General features: G+C 31.8%; 1 protein-coding gene across 2 annotated transcripts; it reads left to right on the top strand.

Annotated features, from left to right (window-relative positions):
- Positions 1-9168: 9168 nt before the first annotated feature.
- On the top strand, positions 9169-15617 carry LOC130442721 (homeobox protein abdominal-B). 2 transcript variants are annotated; one of them, XM_056777067.1, is made up of 2 exons: positions 9169-10423; positions 14835-15617. In XM_056777067.1, the coding sequence occupies exons 1-2, from the start codon at positions 9682-9684 to the stop codon at positions 15248-15250; spliced, it is 1158 nt and encodes a 385-aa protein (XP_056633045.1). In that variant the 5' UTR covers positions 9169-9681; the 3' UTR covers positions 15251-15617. The 2 variants fall into 2 exon arrangements, with proteins under 2 accessions (XP_056633045.1, XP_056633044.1); XM_056777066.1 differs by having other exon boundaries at positions 14799-15617.
- The last annotated feature ends 1221 nt before the right edge of the window (positions 15618-16838 follow it).

The following is a 16838-nucleotide window of genomic DNA, read 5'->3' as shown; positions in this document are numbered from 1 at the left end:
TTGTGAGTTTTTTGTAGCTTTGAAAACATTTCAAAATTCGATGGTTGCTAAGAGATTTTGTATGGGAAAAATCACTTTTTGCTTAATATGTTTTAATTTTCGCTAATAATGCTCAAAATTTCTTTCATTCCGGCACATCCACAGCTATACAGGAATTAAATGCAAAAAACCCGAGCTCGCTACATGCTGATAAACGTAAAATGAAGTTTTTCGCACATCTTTTTGCAAACACTTGTAAAATTTGGACACTTATACACACATTGAGTGAGATATGGAACCATAGCAATAGACGCTATTGCTATGGTGCTATGGCTATCAATTTGAGTAATGAAATTCGGATCTGGATGAAAACGATCTCACATTAGGAATATATATATATATATATATATATATATATATATATATATATATATATATATATATATTCCTAAAAATAGGGAGAGTAGCTTTATTGCTAAATGAATTTCTTCTAAAGAATACTTTTCTATAGTAATTCTCAATATCTCCATTCTTGTTCAGTGTAAAAAACAATATTTTACAAAGTAAATGTCAATATCATTACTTTGTACGACTTCCTACAACTAATTATTTCATTATTCAAAGTAGGTGGATAAATAACAATTATAGATGATGGAAATGTAGATATAATCAGAAAAATTACTGTAATTTGTTAACAGACGTTTAAATTTTAATAACAAATTAATTCTAATTAGATTTATGTTTGAGTCGTAAAATGAATAATGCAATATTTGCATAATTTTTATTAGAAACACAAATTCTACTTATCTAATAATATACGTTTTAATGGGAGATAATTATCTAATTTTCTCAAATTTGCACAACTTTAAAGTAAGACTATTAGATTTGTATACAATATGAAAGTTTTTTTTTATTACTAATTTAGATATCAGAAGACATTCATTACAGACCCAAAAGCTAACCCTCAGTTTCGGTATTCCTAAAGTGATTAAGTCTCTGTGGAGATGATAATAATAATATCTATGGTTCTGAAACAAGTTACAGTACACCGAGAGTTTGAACTGAAGTTATACAAAATGTGTTAATTAATTTTCATACTTACGATACATCTATTTCCACTAGTTCTTGTTGAGGAAAATCGCTTTTGTGAGATCGTGTTTGCGTGTCTATCTGAACAAAGCATAAACTTCATGTTAAAATTTGTCAATGGAGATAATGCAGTAACTTTCAAGACTATTTACGAACGGTATGAGTTATTTACAGTCAAAATGAAGATTTAAAGACTAGGAAACGTTGGACCGTTCATCGACCTTAAAAGTAGAAGATATTGTATATAAAACTGATAAACTTATTCATCGATTAGCAATGTATTATTGGACCTCAACCATCTAGTGCAATGCTCTAAATCTAGTACAATAGCAATCAATGTATTCAAAGAGGTGTTTTACAAATAGAAGTGATAAGTGACACACTTGTTTCGAAATCTTTGACTGAAGAACAGAAAGAAAATCATGTTCAAATTTATATTGAAATACATAGTTATTACATATTTCTTTTTCGATTGTGACGGCATAGTATGACAACATGCTAAGAAAGAAAAAGCCTGAAATATTATTTACCTAACGCCTTTATCTCACGAGGTTTTGGCCGTTGAGTTATTTCTATTTTTCCACATTCGCCTTATATACAAGATTTGGGAAATACCCCATCAAAACCATTTTTGTATTCGAAAGGTTTGAGACAATGGTTTAGTTTATCACCAACATTATTTAAAATATACATTCAGAAGGCTCTGAGATTGAGGATTCTATTTGAATATGAATATATCAAAAACAGAATATCTGCTGGTAGGAAACAAACAAATAGGATTAGACGATTCACCTACGAAGCATAATTTTGATGGAACAACAAAAGATGATTTAAGAAATAGTGTGCAACAAGGGAAAACATACACAAATTCTGAACGCATTGCTGTGGTCATAAAAAATTAATCTAAGCACAAAAATGACAATGTACAAAGTCATAGTGGAACCTATTTTAACATATGGATGTGAGTGCTGGAAATTGATAGATAGATAGATAGAAGAAAAATATAGAGGTTGTGGAAATGGACTACTTAAGAAGATCGTGCAGGATTTCCAGACCAGAGCATATACGGAATGAAGATATACGACAAAGAACATATCAAGTATACACGACTTCAGTGAGAATACTGACTAAGCAACTGCTCTGGTACGGACATGTGATGAAGATGGAGCAGAAAAGATGGCCAAAGAAAGTATTGATCTATCAACCCCAGAATAGAAGAAGACGAGGAAGACTTTCAAGGACCTGAAAGGAAAGAATTGACTCTTTTGACTAAAAATATTCTGAAAGAAGAACATTGAGACTATGACAGAGCGTTGTAAGTCATTCTAAGAAAACATTTAATTTAAATTTAACATTGGAATCATTGCATTGCCGTCAGTCAGTTCTTTGAATATGATCAATTTAAGTTTAATGTTTTAAATTACATAATTCAACGACTGAAAATGCATCTTATTTACCTACTAATAGGACTGCAAAATAAAGGTTTATCGTATTATCTATTCTAATGCTTAATATGTATTGGGCAGCAACAATAAAAAACATGAAAAATATATTTGAGGACAAATGATAGGACATTTTTCTAGAGAAAGCTATAACCCTTGATTGAACAAGCATATATTATTGTATAAAATATTACTTGCCGAACTGTGATATGAATGTTTTTGTTCGAGTATTGTCCAAAGTTTGTTATAAAGTCTCTTAATGCCATCAACATAAGTTTTATAAGAATTTCATGATGTTAAGTGATAGAATGATGTGAATGTATCAGAATGAAATTTCAGACAATCGTAAAAGCTATTCATTGATATGTAGTAACCTTTATATGTACGTCTATTCTGTTGTTTCGTTATAGTTCTTCTTGTTCATCTGTAGTACGTCTTGGCCTTCCTAACTGCCTCAGGCTTCCCAGGTCGTATTCCGTCACATCCTTCTCCACAAATTATTATCTACCTACTATATATTACTGAAAATTGTTATAAGTTTTTGAGGAATAACTTACCGAGCTAGTTTTGTATGAAATAATTTTCTTATAAATATAGTTTCAGTGACAGGCAGCATAGTGGAACGTGGCTGTATAATATATCATTTGCATTGCTGAGATTTGTGGCGAACTTTGTTCAGTATATTTTGTGTAGTATTCAACAATTCACTTTGAATAATATCTTTCGATTACATTTCATTTGTCTGTATAAAGTAGGAGGGAAAAACAAAAAAGGTTGATGGAAACAAAGATACCTATTGAAAGTGAGATCACATAAAGAAAGGAAATTTATAAGAGTAATTATAATAAACATAAATAGAGAAATTACGTTAAAGACGCAACGGTGTATGAAAAATGTGGTAAATATTAAATTGTTGTAGAAGACCAAAAAATTTCCAATAAGAATAACTCTGTTCAAAACTCAACAATATTTGAAAAAGGCGTCAATATTTTAATAGATTCATCTCAAACAAAATTTATATGTTTAATTATACATAACCAAATTATGAAACTGTAAAAATTTTAATATGATAATTAAAACGACATTAACTAAAATTATGACCAATATAAACTCATTCAATATCTGTTAACAATAGTTAACACTCATAAAATTCATTCATACAAAATATTTAATACTGGCAATCAAAAGTTTAGAACGATGGATAGTACGCGAGGTATCATAAAAAAATGACAGGCTTTTAGCATTGCAATCAGAATGTTTTATATTTTATCGAACAGCTACCGAATTCCTCCAAACCTTCCTAGTTCTTCCAAATTTCTATTAACAAAGCTGTTATTTTTTTTTATATTTATTGCCGTAATAATATTAAAATATCTTAATAGTGACTCTAACTAATTATTGTTTGAATGTTTCTGACATTTAATACTTTGTTAAACATGATTTATTGATAGAAAATACGATGACAGCGGCAATTATTTATATAAGCAATAATAAAAACAACTCCTAGGTATAATAATAATCATGATAGATACTGGGAATTAATATTAGTACAATGAATGGGGACAAAAAAAATATTTTTTGAAAAACCAAGATTAGCGAATCAATTCTATCGTCAATAGTTGTCAGACCTCTGTAATAACAATTCAATTTATTCAGTCAGTTATGTAATTGGCTCATCCAACAAAATCTGATAGTGACCACAACAATATTAGAAATCTTCATGTTTTAACTAAATAGAATTACTCTGCAAGCGCTTGAAAACACTATGTGCATATTTTGTTCAAAACACAATTTATCTCTCAAGTAATACATATAATTATAATTTTCTTCAACTTTTTAAATCTTATAAATTTTATATGATTTGCCTTAATTTTAAGTCTCTTTTCTATGAAAATCAGTTTAAAATAACATGTAAAAATTGGAATTATATTAATCAATATATCATGAATATCAATTAATATTTAGTCTACATGTATTAAATAAGATTGTTTTGCTCGATTTCTCAGTCAAACTATTCATTCAAAATACTTATGGTTACTATAATATTCTCTTAGATTACATATATAGATTACAATACATGAGGCGTTTTTAGATATTTAGACGTTATATTTTTGATATTATATCATTTGTTTTTGTACATAGTGCTTCTGGTCTTTTTGAATATTGTCTTCCTTCTTTTTTCTCGATACTATTACTTGAGCTCAAACTACAGGTTAATCCCCTGTCTCATTTCTATGGGATTTTCTCGCTTTGATTCACAGGATTTCTGCGGTGTTTCTGTAACCTGGTGAACCTGTTTATCAGCCAAATGACCGCTGCGACTGTACCCGCACTTACTTCCAGCTACTACACCATCCAAAGAATTGTTTGGTTCGACGGGATATTGTTTTGCTTTTATTATTTCAGTTGATACTACACTCACCTCCTATAAACCATCACAATCCCAGTCCTGAAGGTGAACGGTGAACGCTTCGAAGGACTTTTCAGAAACTATGATCATGATGATTATTAGGTCATAGTCATATGATGGGATCCTTTATATCCTGGTAGACAGGGTATATGCGATCAGTGCGAAATCCGTGCGAGGGAGTAAACTGTTTTCAACTGCTCAATAACAATTATTTAACATCTAGAATCTATTGAAGAACTAAATGAATATCATGGAAGAATAAACGCACAAAAAAGTAATAAAAATCGAAAATTTTTTTAAATCATGTTCTAAATTAGAAATTGAACGTGATGTTCGTAAATTGTAATCTAAATCTTGTGATGGGTTGAGATCTGCAATCAGCTGATAGGTAATTTACCTAAACCAGGGTTGTTTCCGAATTAGATGTAAGGTTATGCATATAAGAGAAATAATTATTCCAATATATATGATATAAATGTAATGTAATATATATGATGCAAATGTAAGGTTGTTATTTCAGTAGTTCCCGGATCAATCTTTACTCTTTGTACTATACCGATACAACCATTAAGCCTGGCTCATATTATTCCAGTCCAACGTGGGAATACTACCAGAACAATGTGAACTTGTAGTGGAATGTACCATTTACTGGAGTGAAGGTCTATTTTGCATTCGAGTGCCACTGGAAGGGTGTGAAGGGTCATATCAATGCTTGATTATTGATTAGATTGATATTTTGTGTTGAATTCTATACATAATTCTTAATAATGACGTTAACTTAATACAAAACTCTTCAGTTTGATGTTTTTGTATAGAGAACATGTGTGTTTATGAGATACCACTTTGGAATTTTATGAACACAAAGATATTCGCCGATCTTACATCTTATGAATAACTGGAATAATGTGGACTATGTGATCTAGTTCACTACTGAATTAAACTAAATCGCCGGATCACTAGACTGGAATAATATGAACCGCTTCAACTAAAAACCAAAATTTACATTAATATTTCTCCTTAAAATCAATTTGCTCTTATTTTTATAATTATATTCTATTTCGGTTCTACAGTCTTAGAAGCAACGTTTTTATCCTTTTTACGTTTTCAAGAGTTCTTTTTGTTAGACACCTTAGGCAATCAATGCTATCTATAGCAGTTGTAAGCTTTATTCGATTAATATATAAACGTGACTTTGAGGAAATAATTTAGTGAACTAATTAGTAAGCCCCTGTATCGTCAAACTAATTTGAGACTTAAACAATCTAAAATTGAATATTTCTCAACCTCCCAAAAAATTTAACCTAATTTAATGTACCTATCTCTCAACTCCTAGCAACCGTTAATTTTTATTTCACGAGAATAGGAAGATATCAAAAAATTCAGTGAAGGAAAAGTTTTGCAGTAAAGTGTACAAAAAAGAAAAGAAAAGGTCTCATATTTTAGATCAAATATAATTCGAAGAAACAGAAAAACCCTTCTCACAAACAGACACAAAGTTCTTTGAAATTACAAAGTGAATATCGATTTTCTCCAAAATTTCATAAATTGTTGAGCAATTTGTAATGAGAATGGATACATAGCTTTCTTATCATAACCGCATCTTCTTCACATGAGAAGGACGAATTCTAAGGTACCTACATTCCATAAAAAATCAGGAGGTTTTGAAACTCTCAAAACCTCTCAAAAATACTTGCTTTTCATGCAGAAATGACTGTTAAGTCGAATAATTATCGGGTTCTAGTATTCAAAGGTAAATGCTAAGGACATAAAGCAACAACTGTAAGGAGATACGCAGAAAAATACCTCAATTGGAATACAACTTCCCATTGATTATCATAAAACGGGTAGGTACTTTGCGCCGCAGCATGCTGGTAATAATATTCGCCTAAAACTGGATACAAATTTAAAGGTATAGCAGATTCATTCCTTAACCGTTCTAAAATTATTAGATTAAAGTCTCGTACAGGAGAGGGATTCTGCTATTTGTTATTGCTTGGCCAATAAGAAAAGTTGAAAAGCAGAACAAATGTGAACATTTGTTCTGAATTTTCAGCACACCCTTCCCCCCAACCTAACCTAACCTAACCTAACCTAACCTAACCTAACCTAACCTAACCTAACCTAACCTAACCTAACCTAACCTAACCTAACCTAACCTAACCTAACCTAACCTAACCTAACCTAACCTAACCTAACCTAACCTAACTTAACTTAACTTAACCTAACCTAACCTAACCTAACCTAACCTAACCTAACCTAACCTAACCTAACCTAACCTAACCTAACCTAACCTAACCTAACCTAACCTAACCTAACCTAACCTAACCTAACCTAACCTAACCTAACCTAACCTAACCTAACCTAACCTAACCTAACCTAACCTAACCTAACCTAACCTAACCTAACCTAACCTAACCTAACCTAACCTAACCTAACCTAACCTAACCTAACCTAACCTAACCTAACCTAACCTAACCTAACCTAACCTAACCTAACCTAACCTAACCTAACCTAACCTAACCTAACCTAACCTAACCTAACCTAACCTAACCTAACCTAACCTAACCTAACCTAACCTAACCTAACCTAACCTAACCTAACCTAACCTAACCTAACCTAACCTAACCTAACCTAACCTAACCTAACCTAACCTAACCTAACCTAATCTAACCTAACCTTACCTAACCTAACCTTACCTAACCTAACCTAACCTAACCTAACCTTACCTAACCTAACCTTACCTAACCTAACCTAACCTTACCTAACCTAACCTTACCTAACCTAACCTTACCTAACCTAACCTAACCTAACCTAATCTAATCTAATGTAACCTAATCTATCCTAACCAAAGCAATATAAGTTTTTTTTAGTCCCATATTTTTTTCATAAAACCGCCGTAAAATCGAAGATTTAAAAAAATTCATGGAAATCGGAGGAATTTTCGATTTCCTAGAGCCAAAAAACGAGGGGACCGCGAAAGTATAAAATTACCGAAGTTGAAATTATATTTACAAATCTTGCTTGATAATGAAATTGATATTTTTTAAAGTGTAGACATACACGTTATTTTTCAATTAAATTCATTGTGGTGAATATATTGACAAGATTTCTGTCTAATTTAATCATTTTCAATCAGTCACATATATAAATTATTTATAAGATTCATTATCCTTCAAATATTTCTCCCATGTATATCAATGTTCCTATTTATTCGGATAAAACGAAATTCATAGGTGAACAATGACCTATTTTTATCAAGAATAAATCATTTAATATTGAATTATTAGGAAGTGTTCATTGATAACTGTTTTTCTGCAAAAAACTGGAGAATTGTTGAAAAATTATGATGCTCCATAATGATCATGCACTAAAAGTAAAATATTTGGCAAAAATGTAGTCAAATCAATTCACATTCTTATTCTCCTACCAATTCAATAATGTCATGAAAATTCAGTTTTCCCTCGGATTAATCTCATCTTTGAGATCAGAAACTTTATGAAAATTGATTTATCGTCATCACTTCTTCTTTTTGCAACGATATCTATTCTTCTCAAGTTGGGAATTGGTAATGCCGATACATATACATTGCATTTATTGCAAGTGCAATTATTTTGTATTGCTAACAAAAATATTGGTTCTTACGTAATTTTCCATCAGGCGACCACCATGCTATAACTAAAATGAATACTGACAGAGGTATTAATATGTAAACATCAACCCCGTGATTTGTGAACTGCAGAGATAGAATATGTTACTATTATAGATGGAAAAATTTTAGATACTTACTAAAAGTAGTAGTAATTGAAGCCTTGAATTTCACTACACATCAAATTACAAACTTTCATTTGGATAAATACTTTTGTTATTATTGGCCAGATGATTGAATATTACTTATAATTTTAAAATTAGTCATAATCATCTAGGTAAATATTCAAGAATCATTTTTTCTACAAAAAATCACATTATTTCCTCTGTTCATGGTTTTATAATCCGTTGTAAAATTTTAAGTATATTTTATAAAAGGGTAGGCAAAAAAAAGAAATTAATCCGAGAATCAGAAGAGTGCACTTCGTTCTCCACTGGTATCTTTGAAATGGTGAACGTGTGTCTTCACTAATTTCATATAGAATTCGAATCGCGAGAACACATCGAAGCATTTTCTTTAAACCGCCGCTAGATCGCACGCGCGTTCCGGATCCAAGCGGTCAGAATCTAAACGCGAAGGAGCACCACACTCCACACGACTTCAGTGTGTGTTTGATACTTGTGTGGTGTTGACATCACATAAACACGACGAGCGTATGAATAGATCGCGATTATTTTCCGGAATTGAATCACACGATAAAAAAAAATTTATTTAAGAAAATATAATACACAAATATTCAAACAAAATTAAAAAAGAAAATTATTTTTTTAAAAATATAAGTGTCAAAAACATTTATAAAACTATAAATAACCGCGAAGTGACTTTTGAAAAATTTTTATGTGCGGAAAATATTTTTAACTTTGTCTCATTGTGGTGTTTTTTTTTGTTTCATAAACTACTCCCTTCTCGACTGGTGTCACGTTGTGATCTCTTCCAACTGTATCGGAATGTCGTTGGATTATTCTTCGCAACTGTAATCGAATTGCCCAACAATCATCCTTACCATCGCTGACCCCGTGGCGTGCGCGGCGCCAACCCTGTACGATCATGTACATCCCCCGGGATCGTCTCCAGCCACCGGAACGGGGTCTTCCGCCGGGGTAGCCTGGTGGTCCATGATGAACGGTAGCCTCTACGAAGATAGCCCCCCTCCAGCACCTCAAAGTGCAGCTACGCCGATCAGCAATAGCGGAATGACTAGTCCAACTACGGTACCAGCTCCTGCAGCTACTACATCGGCGACATCGAGTTCCTCGCCTGCCAGTGTCACCAGTAACAGTGGCTCAGCAGGTCCTTTACACATTCCCGCTAAACGGTTAACATCTGGTGGTTACGGTGACTGTGGGGATGGTGTCATAAGGCACGGTCATGGTCAGCCTTGGTCGTATTCACCTTCAGAAAACCATCAAACAGCATTTGAACCCACCGTTGGACTGAATCATCATCAGTACAATGCGCCGACATACTACAATCTTGCAGGTGATGCTTCAGGTAACAGAGATAGGAAAGCACCTCTGTCCTTTTGGTCTCCGGCCGCTACAGCAGCTGCCGGTACTCCAGAGTACAAATATAATACCGTTCCAGCTGGTCCAAGCGCTGATCCCGCTGTATCATCATGTCATCAAAGTTTCTCTGGTAGTTCTTGGTGTAATTATTCTCCGTATTCGACAACATCCAGGCATCATGTGGATGCCCACCAAGCCGTCCCGTATCTACCTGCAGATGATCGAGGTCGAGCTGCAGCCGCTGCAGCTATGGTTGCTGAATCTGCATCGTTTACACATGCCCATGATAGAGGTTATGGCCTTGGTAATTACGCACCTGAACCAGTTCCGTCTACACCTTATCCTCCTCCAGGTGAGTTAATTTACTTTTATATATTTGTTTTATTCCAAGTAGTTCAAATACTTTAATTTTAGACGATGATATTATTTAAAAATTATAGTCGAATAATTTCACACTCAATTCGAATTGAATAAACATACGTGGGCTTATAGTTTCTCGTGAGAACGCTAGATGGCATCAGAATTCAAAATTGCGCTCGGTGTCTGTTGATTTTCGAGGTACGGTCGGCGAACTCAAGTAGTAGTTGGTTGTCTCGTAGGCCAGAAACCGTTTCAGATCGATAATTTCTTTAGCTGGTTAAAATATAGTTACAGTTACGTATTTCGAATTTTCTTTTAAGTTCAAGTTCAGTAAGACAAATATAAGATTGATTTTCAAATGGATATTCTAATATGGAATTAATAGTGAACAAACATACCTACTTATGAAACAACTAATGGAGCAAGGTCCTAACAATGAGAATTACACTCTAGCATTCACGTCCATTTTCTATTAGACCTAGGTCAGTTTTATTGCCAGTAAAAGTGGTACATCTTCATAACGGTCTTTCACAATAGGAAAAAAGCTACATGTTTGTTAAATTTAGTTAGGTATTAAAATCTTAATTTAATTTCAGAGAGTTAAATAATAAAAAATATATTGCGATATTATACAGGAGTAGGTATATAAATAAAGTCTTCGTGAATGGTTTACAATCACGTAACGAATCAGCTGACTAACGAGTCACGCATGTAAACGACTTTTAGACCGGTTCAATAACAAGTTTCAATATAAAAATATGTCAACAAAATTTTTTACTCAATCGTAATTATAATCATTATGTTTAAATTCCAATTTTATTCGCCTTATGAATATTCAAGATAATTTTGTTCTCATAAATCTTTTTCCATCCTTGATCTTTAAATTATTTATTTGTTTACCTTATATTGAAGGTCGTGATTCGAAGCATTCTCCCAATATTGGTCCAGCAATTCCAAATAATTATTTAAACATTTAAATTTGTGTAAATCAAAGAATTTGTGGGCCACTTTACATTTTATATCTATTAGTTCATTCGTAACCTAGAAGCAATATATATCTGAAAGTACTTATGTATAAATAAAAAGTCACGAACAGCATGTAAAAAAAGTAAAATTGACTATGTATAGTATCTACAGTATAAAATGAAACCACAAAATGAGTATAATAGTATAACTTTCGCTTTGAATTCCATTATTTTTCCCATTGTTATCGCTCTCAATATTTATTTTATTTTTATAAGCATAATTTTTTTCTCGTTCCCAAAATTTTGCTCAATTACATAATTTACACCATTAAAAGTGTAATATTTTTATATTTTAATGGAATTAAATGATTCTTAGTTTAGGATCATGTTTTTCTCAATTCTCTATTTATTCCTTTTTTTGAAATCTAGGAGTGCTGTATTTTGACAAATATTTATTTGCCATCCACACATCGAATAAAAGCTTATATTTCAGAATTAAAACAAAAGTGGGTTCAATGACAGGCCTGTTAACCTTCTGTATTAACAGCTGAGATTTGGTGACTACGCCAGTTTAGGATCTGGGGTTGTTAAAATTTATGATTGCTATAATATTTGCTTTGCACATTAGTTTTTAAGTGTCAATTTCAAACAATTCGTTTGTTTCAAACAAGTAAACAAATAATTATGTCTTTTTAAACGTGTGCCTTTATTAACAATAATCGTTTAAATTGAAATGGCATATTTAGTAGCTGTGAAGTATCTTTTAACTATTCATTTTCTTGAATAAATTGAATAAACGTACTAATATCTTCTATTTTTATAATAAATATCCGTATATTATTGATCTTTTATATTTATTATATGTGTCGGATCCTTGCGGACTATAAAAAAAATGATTCCTTAATCTTTGTCCTTTCTATCAATTAAAAATATTAATCTTTCTAATTATAATTAGAATCAAAACTCGATAGCATATGTTAATTCTTTTTATTCAAAACCACTCTTTGCATTTACATATTTTGAGACAGGTCTGGATTAAGGTATCCAGTAACCTACTATTCAAAATTAAGTAGGTAAAAAGTGACAAACAAATACGGTAAATGAACTTATATCGGTAGCAGCAATTATCTACACTGAATCTATTTCAACTTTTAATATGTTGAGGCAAGCAGTTACAAGTTTAGTGTATACTCTAGTATGGTACTTTAGTCGATTTTGTGATAATTTACAATTTTTGAAATATAGATCTTGAACATACCAGTAGTATAGAGTCTTGCTTTGAATAGTCCCATAGATATTAAATATTATAACCTGTATATGGTTATGACACAGTAACTTTTAGAACTGTTTAAGATTGTTATAAGCATTATTAAAGTGGAAATGAATCAGTTAAGGATGACGAACGATCGAGACATCCTTCAATCCCAAAAAATACTTTACAAATATGTAAGAAGTAGATAAAGGCGAAGATATCAGATAACAGAAGCCAAGAGTAGTATATTGAAGGAATTTATATCAAATTTCATATTATCTGTGTTTTTTCATTCCATCTCTAACAGATAACAATGCAATTGGATTTGTTTCAAGAATGGAGTGAACCTGAAGTATTTTCGGATAGTTAACTTTTCATTAGTTGTTTGTTGGAACATTTGATTTTGAAAATTGTCAAGCAAACTTGAACTTGTTGAAATAGTGTAACGGATTCCTAAAAATAATTCCAAGTATTTTTATTCTGTTGATCGTTATTCGCCACCGAAGGTCACAGTTAAGTGATTCTGGATAGTCTGGATAGTCAATAATGCATACATTGAACCAGCAAATTGAACTTGAAAATGAAATAACTATCTTGAGCACGATATTGCTTGGATAAGATATACTGTGAAAAACTACGAGAAAATTTATTTTCATTATGACAAAAGATATATTTGTTTGATATATTGGAGGATAAGATTACATGTAAGAAAGGTGCTATACTAGAAACCTTTTGAAAAAGAGGAAAAGATGGATCTCACTAGCCTGGGTCTCTTTTAAACGAGAAAATAGGGAAACAACCAACGTATTGGAAAACATTTCCACAATTCATAGCTTTTCAATAGAGGACTCATAGTCATAACAGTGTAGGGAACTCGTTTTAATTTTCCATCCCCTCTGCACCTAAAAGGATATTTTGTGCGAGACTTTGCTTTTCAAGGGGAGTTATTTTTGTGGAAATGTTTTGTCACACTTTCCAAGGTACTAGTACTACTCATTGTAGGAACCTAAACCTTTTGCTAAAATAGGTAAAATCTTCACAGAGTACATGTTTTGCTGTCTCTATGGCTTGCTTTCATTATCCACAGTTGACGTCATCTACTATGTCTATTGTCTTCAGGTGGTATGTAAAGGTGCAGTGACTTGTTAGCAGACTAATAAACAGTATAATGTCTGATACATAACAGTGTAAATTGAACCCAAAAGGCATATGTTAAAAGGGTGTTAGCAAGCTTTACTTATACCACAAGCGTAAAGAAAATAGATTAAAGAGAATGAGATGGAGGTAATGTTATACTTGTTCTATATCGTTATATTCTTCTCTTTGTACTCATAAGTCTTATAGTATCTACAAACATCATGTCATATAAGGAAACATTATAAATATGATTTAACAATATAAATAAAGTCTCCTTAGAAGTCCAAACTTAAGTATCCTGAGATCCTGTCGAATTTTATTCAATGTATATGGTCGTTTAGAAAGTGAAGAGAGAACTTTTCTCTTATTACGTGGTTTGGTTATTCATTATCAAGCCAGAATATTCACATCTTGGATAGAACGGATCTCAAAGTAAGAACAATAAAATTCTGAAATTAGAATGAGAATTTCAGATTTGTATTTCTACTGAAGGAGTCAACTATTGCTGGAATTTCAGCATTTGGTACTTTCCTCCCTTTTAAAACTTCGACCGAGAATAATATTTTTTTGCCATACTATCTATATTATGAAGTAGATACTAAATATGCTCTGCTAGTATGCATCTCTTTATTTAAGCAATCCTAATCCGTAAATAAAATGCAAAACAAAAGAAATTATGTTATTTATTTTCAAAAATATTCGAATTTAATATAACAGTAATAATAAAAGAATATTATATCAAATATTTTCAAAGAACGTGCTGAATGTCCCATATATTGATTTCACTTTAATTAATTTTGCATTTTTTTGAAATTAATTATTTCTATATATCAAAAAAATTAAAAACAATGGGCGTGAAGTATTGAAATTAATGAAAGCAGCAATTTGAATGAACAAATGTCAATTTAAAAAATAAATTAAATTCAAGATAAGTAATGAAATGTTGATTGCAACTTGAAATTAATCGCAAATACATTGACAAATACTTGTTATGAATATTTAATTGTTCACAGTTATGTGGGGATCATCCCCATCTCTTTTTGCTTCAGGTTCGCTGGGTTCCATGGGTGTAACAGTTCCTTGTGGAGCTGGGACAAATCCTCTCGAATGGACCGGACAGGTAACTGTTCGCAAAAAACGCAAGCCGTACTCCAAATTTCAGACATTGGAGTTGGAAAAAGAATTTTTATTCAATGCCTACGTTTCGAAACAGAAACGTTGGGAATTGGCAAGGAATTTGAATCTTACCGAACGCCAAGTGAAAATTTGGTTTCAAAATAGAAGAATGAAAAATAAAAAAAACAACCAACGGCAGCAATCGCAGCAACAAAACAACAACAATTCCGCTACCAACAACCAGAACCATCATGGTTCGCATCACCATCCTTCGCACCAAGTTCATACGCCGCATCATATTGTGAACCATCACGTTTCTGCTAATGGGACGTTGAAACACCATCAGTGACCAATGCCGTTTTCTGGGGTAGTTTTGGGCCATCATCACCATGGGCTAGCCAATTAAAATACTCTTTAGTGTCATTTTTACTACAAGAAAACTAGAACCATTTTCTCCAGAAAAACTTTCGCTATGTAAATTTCGAAATATTTGATGTATTTTGGCATATAATCGAGGTATGAATGGTTATGTGTGAAAATAACCCCCAAAGTGATTATTGAATTTTGTTCTTTCACACGTTCATGAATATTAATATTTATCATACTATTTTGGATATGTTAACCTTTTTCTTGGCGAAAAGATATATGAAAAATTCTTATACAGACATTTTCTTGTAACTGTTACTTTTAAATTGATTATATTTCGTCGTGGCAAAGCCAGCTCTCATCTTCAGTTCACGTTTTAATTTTGTATGGGCACAGAAACCACTGGTATTGTACATGTCAATAAATACTAGTGAGAGAGTTTTTCTAGACTTCACTTCATTATTTCATATCTCATACACAACTATGATTACATCCAAAACTACTCGAAACTTCAATTAGCTGGTTTTTCACAGTTTCAACTTTTATGTTATTTCAGTCTTTTTTTCAATTGTATTTCTATCCAGCTCATTTGCTCAATTGTTGTCCTAGAACCATAGCTGTAAGAAAAGTACGAATGTGTGAACTGATTTTTAATTTCGTACCAATAGAGAAAATGATTTATTGGATTTCTTTATATATTATAATAAAAGCATTGTTCTAAAAATAAGTCAAAAATATGTCTCAAAATGTGGCTTTTATTCATCTATATTAAAGACGTTTTAGTCTTTGAATTATCATTTTTGATAAATTTATCAAATTCAGTATTAATGGCAATGAAAAAAACTTAAGAGGTTATTTTCTTTTCAATACCTCGAACCAAAATATATTCATAGTATTCGGAATTTCCTCGTGTTTGTTTTTCTGGAAATCTAAACTTTTAAGCGATGTAATTTTCTCGTAGTATTATTTAATAAGTGCTTAAGACTTGGTTCAGTTAGGGCGAAGTGTTAACGAATACCAACCCCTAAATAAACGTTCTTTGCAGTGCCAAAGAGTAAATTTATATTTGTTATATTTGTGAATTTACTAAAAACTTATTTTTTTAATTTTCCAAAAAAAAATTTTGGGCTTGTGCAAATAAAGCGTTCAAGATAGTACTGTCTAAAACATAGATAATTTTTAATAAATGTATCAAATGTAAATAATTTTCATGTATATTTAGTTTCCTGATTAAGTATTAGTCGATACTTAGAGGTTTTCATGAACAGATGTAGAATGGGAATTGAAAACTGTAACTGTATTGATTTTCACTATAAAATTTGTTATTTTTCTCTTACATAATATCCTTGACAAAACAACAATCGACGTTTTCCTCTTGCAATTGTATGAACTTATTTTGGGTCTAAATACCGCTTGACATGATGTAATACAACATGCAATGCAATGCAAGATGCAATATTACTTGATTAAATCCATGCGTAGATGTAATTCAGTTGATTCTTTCATGCAAGATCTCGCATTTGCAACATTATCGGCATGGTGCCACGTTCTAGAGAGAAATCTAGTTACTT

This window comes from Diorhabda sublineata, chromosome 4 (assembly GCF_026230105.1).
Source record: "Diorhabda sublineata isolate icDioSubl1.1 chromosome 4, icDioSubl1.1, whole genome shotgun sequence".
NCBI classification, from domain to species: Eukaryota; Metazoa; Arthropoda; class Insecta; order Coleoptera; family Chrysomelidae; genus Diorhabda; species Diorhabda sublineata.
Note: the sequence above shows the minus strand (reverse complement) of the source record. Positions and strands in the feature narration are given on the sequence as shown.